The 7971-nt window shown below is 53.0% G+C and overlaps 2 protein-coding genes across 5 annotated transcripts in view; both read right to left on the minus strand.

Annotated features, from left to right (window-relative positions):
• TRIM33 (tripartite motif containing 33) overlaps nucleotides 1-1373 on the minus strand; it is a 40255-nt gene extending 38882 nt beyond the window's left edge. For 2 of the 4 annotated variants that reach the window (XM_037410274.1, XM_037410273.1), the window contains exon 1: nucleotides 909-1366. In XM_037410274.1, the coding sequence (XP_037266171.1) occupies nucleotides 909-1338 (430 nt within the window). In that variant the 5' untranslated portion in view covers nucleotides 1339-1366. Of the gene's footprint in view, nucleotides 1-908 lie in introns of all 4 variants that reach the window. The other 2 variants (XM_037410271.1, XM_037410272.1) reach the window with 2 other exon arrangements.
• A 1718-nt stretch (nucleotides 1374-3091) lies between these two features.
• BCAS2 (BCAS2 pre-mRNA processing factor) lies at nucleotides 3092-7904 on the minus strand. Its single transcript, XM_037410420.1, has 7 exons — nucleotides 7769-7904; nucleotides 7589-7681; nucleotides 7352-7422; nucleotides 7093-7254; nucleotides 6020-6070; nucleotides 4847-4927; nucleotides 3092-3552 (listed from the first exon to the last, which is right to left on the minus strand). The coding sequence occupies exons 1-7, from the start codon at nucleotides 7859-7861 to the stop codon at nucleotides 3423-3425; spliced, it is 681 nt and encodes a 226-aa protein (XP_037266317.1). The 5' UTR covers nucleotides 7862-7904; the 3' UTR covers nucleotides 3092-3422.
• Nucleotides 7905-7971: the final 67 nt, after the last annotated feature.

A 7971-nucleotide genomic window follows, 5' to 3' on the forward strand; every position in this document is an offset into this window, starting at 1 on the left:
AGACCAACTGAGTGCTTCAGTTAGGGCGTTTATGGACTATACTTAACGCATCATCTTTTTAAAACTGATGGGCTTTCTAAGATCACATCCTAGATGAACCGCTCCTGAACAGTCTGGATGAAAGGACCACTGCTGAGCTAGGTTAATTCCTTCGCTATGCAACACAGGAAAGGCTCTGGTCCTTGCTAAAACCAGAAAGGTGCCACCAAACAAGGTCTCTGACCACAAGGCCTGATTAAGACCTGCAAAACCACTTGCCAGGGCTCTGGTTTGGTCCACGGACCACAACGTGTGAGACACCCCATTAAAAGCTCCAGAAGCTTTTCAATTCCACCCCGGACACTGAACATGAAAAAATGAAACCCAAGCTGTGATCTCAATAAAAACACCGGGAAGGAGCCGCCTGCGCCCACCTCGTGCCACGAAAGCGAAGTGCGGGCGCGGCAAGCCGAGGACCGGCAGCACGGCGATGCCCAGCCCGGCCCGCGGAAACCGGCCGCGGGGACAGGCGGGAGGCGCGCACCGGCCCCGGGCGGACGCCGCGGCCCTGCACTCCGCGCTGCAGCCGTGCCTGCGAGCGCGGCAGAAGGAGCACCGCTCCGCGGGCACGTCTCTGCCGCAGCACCCCCGAAGGCCGAGGCGAAACACCAAGCGCAGGGCGCTGCGGCTCCACTCCGCGTCCAACACCTCCCGAGCCTCGGCCGTCGCTTGAAAATACGACGCGAGCTGGGGCCGGGCCCAGGCAGCACCGGCGGCCCGCGGGCGCGCTCAGCCCGGTGCCGCGCTCAGGCGAGGCCGAGGAGGGGCCGGGTCCAAACGCGGGCAGCGGGGCCGCTACTCGCTGCGGGGGTTTGGCCCGCGGGGAGGCGGCAGGGGCAGCACCAGGCAGCCGCGGCCTCCGCGCTCACCTTGCTGGATGTCGCCGTTGGCGCCGCCGGGCACGGGCACGCTGAGCTGCCGCTCAGGCTCGGGCAGGCAGCGCCGGCAGAAGGAGTGCAGGCAAGGCAGCAGCTTGGGCTCGGCCTCCCGCCGGCTCTGCAGGCTCTGCGCACACACGGCGCAGGTGTCCAGGAGCGAGAACGGCCCCGGCGCCGCCGGTGTCAGCGGGGGCACCGGGCTGGGGCCGGGCCCCAGAACGACACCGGGCCCCGCCGCCGCCGCCTCGGCCTCGGCCTCCCCGAGGCCGCGCTCCGCCGCCACCGGCCCTGGACTCTCCCGCTCCTCGGGCGGCGCGGCGGCGGAGGGGGACGCGGCCGCGGGCTCCAGGCCGCCGCCGCCGCCCGGTCCAGCCTCGGCAGCCCCCTCCCCGCCACCACCGCCTCCTTTGTTTTCCGCCATGTTTCCTCCTTTGAACCCAGCTCCCCGCTCCGCGCACGCAGCGCGTCACCACGCGCCGTGCGCGCGCCCGGCAGAGAGGCAGGCCCAAGGCCGGCGCAGGCGCGCTCCCGCCAGCCCACGCGGCCTGGCGCAGAGGCGCGTGCTCCCCCCTGACGGGGCGGCCGGAGAGGCGAGTCGTGACGTCACGCAGCGGCGGCCGGGGCGGGGCGTGGCGCAACACCGTCACGGCCCCCCGCGGTGACTGTCCATTGGCCGGCATCGGCGCCTTCTCAACCAATCGCCGCAGGGCGGAGCGAGCGATGGGGCGGGCCACGCCCCCGGGGCAGCGCAGCGGCCACGACCCGGCTCTGGCAGCAGCACCGCACCGGGCCCCGGCCCCGCCGGGGCGGAGAACCCTGCCCGTGCCCGCGAACGTCCCACCCCGCCCCGCCAGCGCCGCGCCGACGCGGGAGACCGCTGATGGCCACGGAGCCGGCTCCGCGGCGCTGTCCACCGTGGAGACACCACGAGCGAGGGGAGCCGCCAGCTCCCTCACGACCCAGGGCCCGTCCCCCGCTCCTCCCGCAGAACAAGCCACCGGCCGTGGCAAGAAGCCCCGAAATCCCGGGAGGACTGCGGGAGCCTCGGCCGGGCACTGCACCAGGCCCGCAGCAGAAGCTGGCGACAGGGATGGCAGGGTCAGCAGGGGCACTGCGAGGGTACTGGGGTCTTACCGGGCTGCACAGCCCAAGTCACCGCGCTGACAGCCCGTCATTTGCAATACGCCACAGAAGGTGATCAGACAGCTCGTGTCACCGCCACACAAAGTGCCCCTGGCACGGTGGGAGGCTCAGGCTGTTTGGAGAAAACAGAGTGCTGGAGGAGGGAAACTGCTGTTGAAGCCATAAGAGAGGAGCAGGACCGGGCGTAGCCCGGGTAGTTCCTCCTTTCTGAGGCTCTCATCCCTACCATGCATATACGATAACACTGCCTCGCTCACACCCGCCACCTCAAAGGGAACAAAGCCCAAAAGATAAAAACTCTGCCTGCTCAGGGGGAGCACATATCCAGTGCTGTCACACCTCATGTTGTGTCAAAACTGATAGAAAAGGCTTGCTTATCAAAATGATCCATACAAAAAGCCTATGCAAGGGTATAAAATATAAACTCAAGAGTGCTCGATGGAGCTCCCTCTCAGCCAGCCTGAGATTCCCGACCATCATCACGCCATGCTTTCCCCCCCAGCAGGTCCTATGTCTGTTTACTTTCTTTCCCTGGTAGCTTACTACACTGTTGTAATCAACTCTGTGGTCTATTTTTCCTACCTTTCTGCGTGTTGCTTATTATAACGCTATTGAGGGTGATCAACATATGATCACGGCTTCCATCACATTAATAGGAAAAGTGGTTTACTTGTGGGCATTGATTTATGGCGCTTATTAAAGCGATCATTGTTTGCACTGCTCGGGCCTATAACCAGTGAGGAGGATTCCCCGCTCGGTGCAGCAGGTGGGAAGTCTGTCAGGTCACGACACCCATAAGCAAGTATTTCCCTTTGCAAGGCTGCACACTGTGCCCTAGCCTCCCTCCTGGGCTGGCACGGGCGTGTTACAAACCCCATGACGCTGAGGCAGCCTCTTCCTCAGACACAGCCTCCCACACTGGATTCAAGCTTACACACAACAACCATACAGCACACTTAGGTGGGCTCCCACAGCAAAGCCTCCCTCCCTGACAGCACACCGGCCGGTTTCTGAATGTGAAGATGAAGCCATACAGGTAGCAAAACAATATTTATTAAAGGCATAGGGGAAAACACAAAAGCATGAAACTTTTTTTTTTTTTTTTTAGGAGCTCCTACCTTAGGTATATAAAAAGTGAAACAATTAACAGTACATTTAACCACACCCATTAATACATTCAAATTGGACATTTTGAGTCCACCCTACCTACTCCTAGAATTTAAAACAAGGAAAAGGAACAATGAAAACACCCTTTTATGGCCTTACTCAACTGCAACTAGAGGTCTCCACAAACACAGAGCATCTCCAGATTTTTACTTTTGATTTTTTAACATATGCTGTGGTAAGACAGTAAAGATTAAGTCACTGGAAGTCTTGCTGGATATTCTCCTTGTTTGCTTCCCCATGCTGCTGTTTGATTTGTGAAATTTCATTTTCTAGCTGCACAATAGTTCGTTCAATCTCATAGTTTTTACTGACAAGAGAAACCCATCTGGAAGGGAAAAGAAAAATAAAGCTTTCAAGTGTTATTTAACAGTCTCTGTTTTAAAATCAGAGATGGTTATTGCTACCAATAAAGCTTGAAGACACTAAATAAAGCACTATTTTTCTAAGTACGTGATAAACCTCAGTTGATATCAATGGTAATTTGAACAACCAAAGTGACAAAGAGTAGTTTTTAACCCTGTTAAACCTTAACATACGAAACTTAATTTACTAGACTGAAACCCACTTACTGCCAGCATTTAGATAAAGAGTTTAAGAAACAATTTAGGCAATTTTAAGCTGATAATATGCCCTCCTTTTCACATCCTTCCACAAAGTTTGCTCATTGATTCCCTCAACCATAGTAACTGTTATGTAGACCTGAATTACAAATCCTTTAAAACAATTTGCGCAAAGTGTGAGGTTCAGGCAGTTTGGGAAAAACAAAGAAGTGCTGTGCTGAAGAAGGGAAACTGCCCTTGGAGCCATAAGAGAGGAGCAGGACCGGGCGTAGCCCGGGTAGTTCCTCCTTTCTGAGGCTCTCATCCCTACCATGCATATACGATAACACTGCCTCGCTCACACCCGCCACCTCAAAGGGAACAAAGCCCAAAAGATAAAAACTCTGCCTGCTCAGGGGGAGCACATATCCAGTGCTGTCACACCTCATGTTGTGTCAAAACTGATAGAAAAGGCTTGCTTATCAAAATGATCCATACAAAAAGCCTATGCAAGGGTATAAAATATAAACTCAAGAGTGCTCGATGGAGCTCCCTCTCAGCCAGCCTGAGATTCCCGACCATCATCACGCCATGCTTTCCCCCCCAGCAGGTCCTATGTCTGTTTACTTTCTTTCCCTGGTAGCTTACTACACTGTTGTAATCAACTCTGTGGTCTATTTTTCCTACCTTTCTGCGTGTTGCTTATTATAACGCTATTGAGGGTGATCAACATATGATCACGGCTTCCATCACATTAATAGGAAAAGCGGTTTACTTGTGGGCATTGATTTATGGCGCTTATTAAAGCGATCATATTAATCACACTGTGAGTCCCAGTGTTTGTATGTACTGGCCTGGGCCCATAACCAGTGAAGCAGATTCCCTGCTCTGCGCAGCAGGCGTGAAGTCTGCTGGGTCATGACAGGAGTGAGAAGGCTGTTGGCTCATGACACAAAGCAACAGTATTCAGGCAATAGCATTTTACAACAGTACTGAAAGATCACTTGTGCTTTGCATGGAAGAATTTCAAGCAAAAGATATACTTGTGGAAGATTTAGCAGAGGAATTCTAGATACTCACGTAGATTCCATTTCTCGTAGTTTAGCCCCAGCTGTGAGTTGCATGTTCTTTCGTTGCCAGTTCAGATCTTGAATGTTTTTTCTAGGAAGAAAAAAGATCTATGTAATTTTGTCTCCTTTCTTTAAAATTTTAGTATCTGCTGATAATTTCGAAATACACCTAATCCCTAGAAGTACTACCAGAAAACACTTATGTAGCCAGGACTGTTATCTATGACATATAGATGGACAAATCCCAGTACAGGGCTGCAAACAGAACTCTGAGATAAATAAAATAAATAAAAAAAATATTAAAACCAGCACCAACAAAAAAACCTCCCACTCTACTACAAGCAAAATTTCAAACATTCAAGCCTACTGCTCCTGGATGAGTGCAGCACATAGGAAGTGTTTTGTTCTCTCTGAAAAAATAAACTACTGATCTTTCACAAAATTCAGTAATTCCATGAAGCACCCAAGAAATGCAGAATATTTAAAATACTTTGGTCTCTTAAGTAGTTCTTGTTTCACACTGCTAATGCCTGCATGCCATACGTCATAGTGCTCCTTCAGCCTTCCGGACTTCAGTTCTGCAATTCCAGCTAATCTAAACATGCAACTTGCCTTCTACCCAAATCCCAGTACACAGTCCCATCTGCAGGCTGAAAATGACAGTAGTTCACCTAAATCTGAAAGCTGAAAAGCTTTACTTGCTAAGTCCACAGCATGCCATCTAAATGGAGTGAATTAAGAAGGCACTTCACTTCAATATACTTTAACCTCCATCCCTGAGTTATCCACCCATGATTAAAGCATCCACCTTAAAATGACAGGCCAAACCTAACATCAGGGAACACGTCTCTGTGGAGACAACTGCACATCAAATAGAAGCCTATGGTCAGCGAAAGAAAATATGACTGCATTTCAGAGCGGATTCCACAACAATCCACTCTGTTCAAAGCAGAGGTTCAGACAAAACCAAACCAAACATAGAATTTGAGTGGAATAGGCATTATGAATGTAACTGCCGGGGGGGGGCAGGGTCAGCTTTCTTCATTATTATTATTATTATTATTACTGAGTCTTTTCTCCTATGACCATGGCAGCAACATATATGCAAGCCTTTATATAGCAGGGTGGAGGTGTTCACTTTCCTTCTAATTTCAGTACGAAAATATCAAAAAGAACAACTCACCTCAATTTCTGAAGCTCTTTCTGGGCTTGTTCTATCATATGAACCAGATGTCTAATAGCAGAACAGAAGCAAAACATTAGGAAAACATTGAATTGCTTGTTCAGACGCGTTTAATCTGATGTTTAACTCTTCAGAGTTAGAAACACAACAAGCCACTTCAATGCAAACACCAGACAGCTTGTTCTCAGTGCAGTCTGTGCCCTTCACTCCAAAACACTCCAATTGTAACATATACTGTTTTAAGACACAATGATCAGCCATCCGACAGTATCATAAAAACACATCCATTAGCTGATGTTCTATCTTCAAGTTTGTTACTGTACGCTTGTGCTTTTCTGACTAGAATGCCACTGTAACATCACCCTACCTTATCACCCATCTTCTAGTTTTAACTCTAAAATTACCTGTAACGTATTTTTATTGTTTCCATGATATAACCTTGTCAGAGCACAGTTCTCTTTGATTCCTGACATATGTGCGAGCTAAAAGTTCCTCTATATGCTTCCCTTCTTGTAAGCTAAGCAACCCTTCACCTTTGCTCAAAAATAAGTATCACATTCCCTTTGCCTACACTTTTACCTAAGGCTAAACTAACCCTTCTCGAAAGTAATTAATATTCTCCGACTGAAATAGCCCTGGTGCTTCCTGCAACCATACTGTCTGCAAATTTTTTTGGCTTTTGCAACAACTTTATTAATAATGGCTCCAGGTTGAGCAAGATTAGTAGTAAGTCATCTTTATTTCCACTACTGAATTATCATTTTGCAGGCTGTCGATAGCCCCTTTATTATTCTCAATTAAAGCACCTTATCACCAACTGCTACCCAAAAAATAACACAAAATTCATGGCTGAGACGTATTGAAACATAGGCTATTTCTTGGCCACTGAGACAAGTCCTTATTGTTCAGATCGGTTTCCTTTTCTTCCACATATAACTCTCTCAAAGGGGCTCAGTTATTTCTCAGTAAGTTCTAAAGATCCCCATCGGACTCACACAGGAAAACACGAGAAATACGCAGAAACTTAAGTCAGAACTTCAACCAGGTTGAGCAAAGCAGACGAAGGGCCTTACTCGTTGTACACCTTCCAAGCGTTACAACCGTGCTGCGACATTAACTCCAGGTTCTCGATGCGGACGGCCTGGTGCTCCAGCTGCGCCATGGAGTTGTTCACGCACTCCTGCCACGCCGTGATATCGTTCTTCTGGCCAGAGGAGGGGGCCGGCAGCTCGTACCTGCAACAGGCCGCTCGCCCAGCTCAGAAGGTGCGGCGGGCACCGGTCCCCGAAGCCCAGCCACGGGGGCGGGCAGCTCTCGGCCGCCGCGCCTCACCTCTTCATGCTAAGCAGCTCCAAGGGCTGCCGGGCCGCCAGGCGTTCGAACTCGTTGCGCATGATCTCGGTCTGCGGGGAAGGCAGCGGTGAGGCGGCGCGGGAAGCCGGGCCTGGAGCCGGCCGGAGTGGGGGCAGGGGCCGGGCCTAGAGCCGGCTGGGGTGGGGGCCGGGCCGGGCCTGGAGCCGACTGGGGTGTGGGCCGGGCCGGGAGCCAGGCCGGGCCGGGCCGCCTCACCTCGAAGGCGCTGTAGTCGTGCGCCGGCAGGTAGCTGAGGTAGTTCTTCGTCGGCCGGTACCGCCGCGTCTCCTCCTCCACCAGCGCCGCGGCCTAGCGCACACGGGGCGTCAGGCGGGAACGCCGCCCTGGCCCGGCCTCACCACCCGGCCCGCCCTCACCGCCCGGCCGCGCCCTCACCGCCTCACGGACGCCCGGCGCCTCGTAGCCCTGGTCGAAGTAGGGCAGCGCGTCCACCACCACGTCCCCGGCCACCAGCCCCGGGCCCGCCATGGTGCGCTCGCCCCGCCCTCCTGCACAGCGCCTGCGCGCCCCGCCCGCCGGCGGGACCCCACAGGCCACGCGGTGACGTGCGCCCGCCCCGCCCCCCCCCCGACGCCCTC

The sequence above is a fragment of the Falco rusticolus genome, chromosome 17, assembly GCF_015220075.1.
Source record: "Falco rusticolus isolate bFalRus1 chromosome 17, bFalRus1.pri, whole genome shotgun sequence".
NCBI lineage: Eukaryota > Metazoa > Chordata > Aves > Falconiformes > Falconidae > Falco > Falco rusticolus.

Excerpts from the sequence above, each read along its gene's own strand:
- BCAS2 (XM_037410420.1), bottom strand. The coding sequence starts at position 7,861 with ATGGCGGGCCCGGGGCTGGTGGCCGGGGACGTGGTGGTGGACGCGCTG. Across the intron at positions 7,423-7,588 it reads ACGACTACAGCGCCTTCGAG|ACCGAGATCATGCGCAACGA; the intron begins GTGAGGCGGCCC and ends CCTTCCCCGCAG. Across the intron at positions 3,553-4,846 it reads CTACGAGAAATGGAATCTAC|ATGGGTTTCTCTTGTCAGTA; the intron begins GTGAGTATCTAG and ends TTTCCCTTCCAG.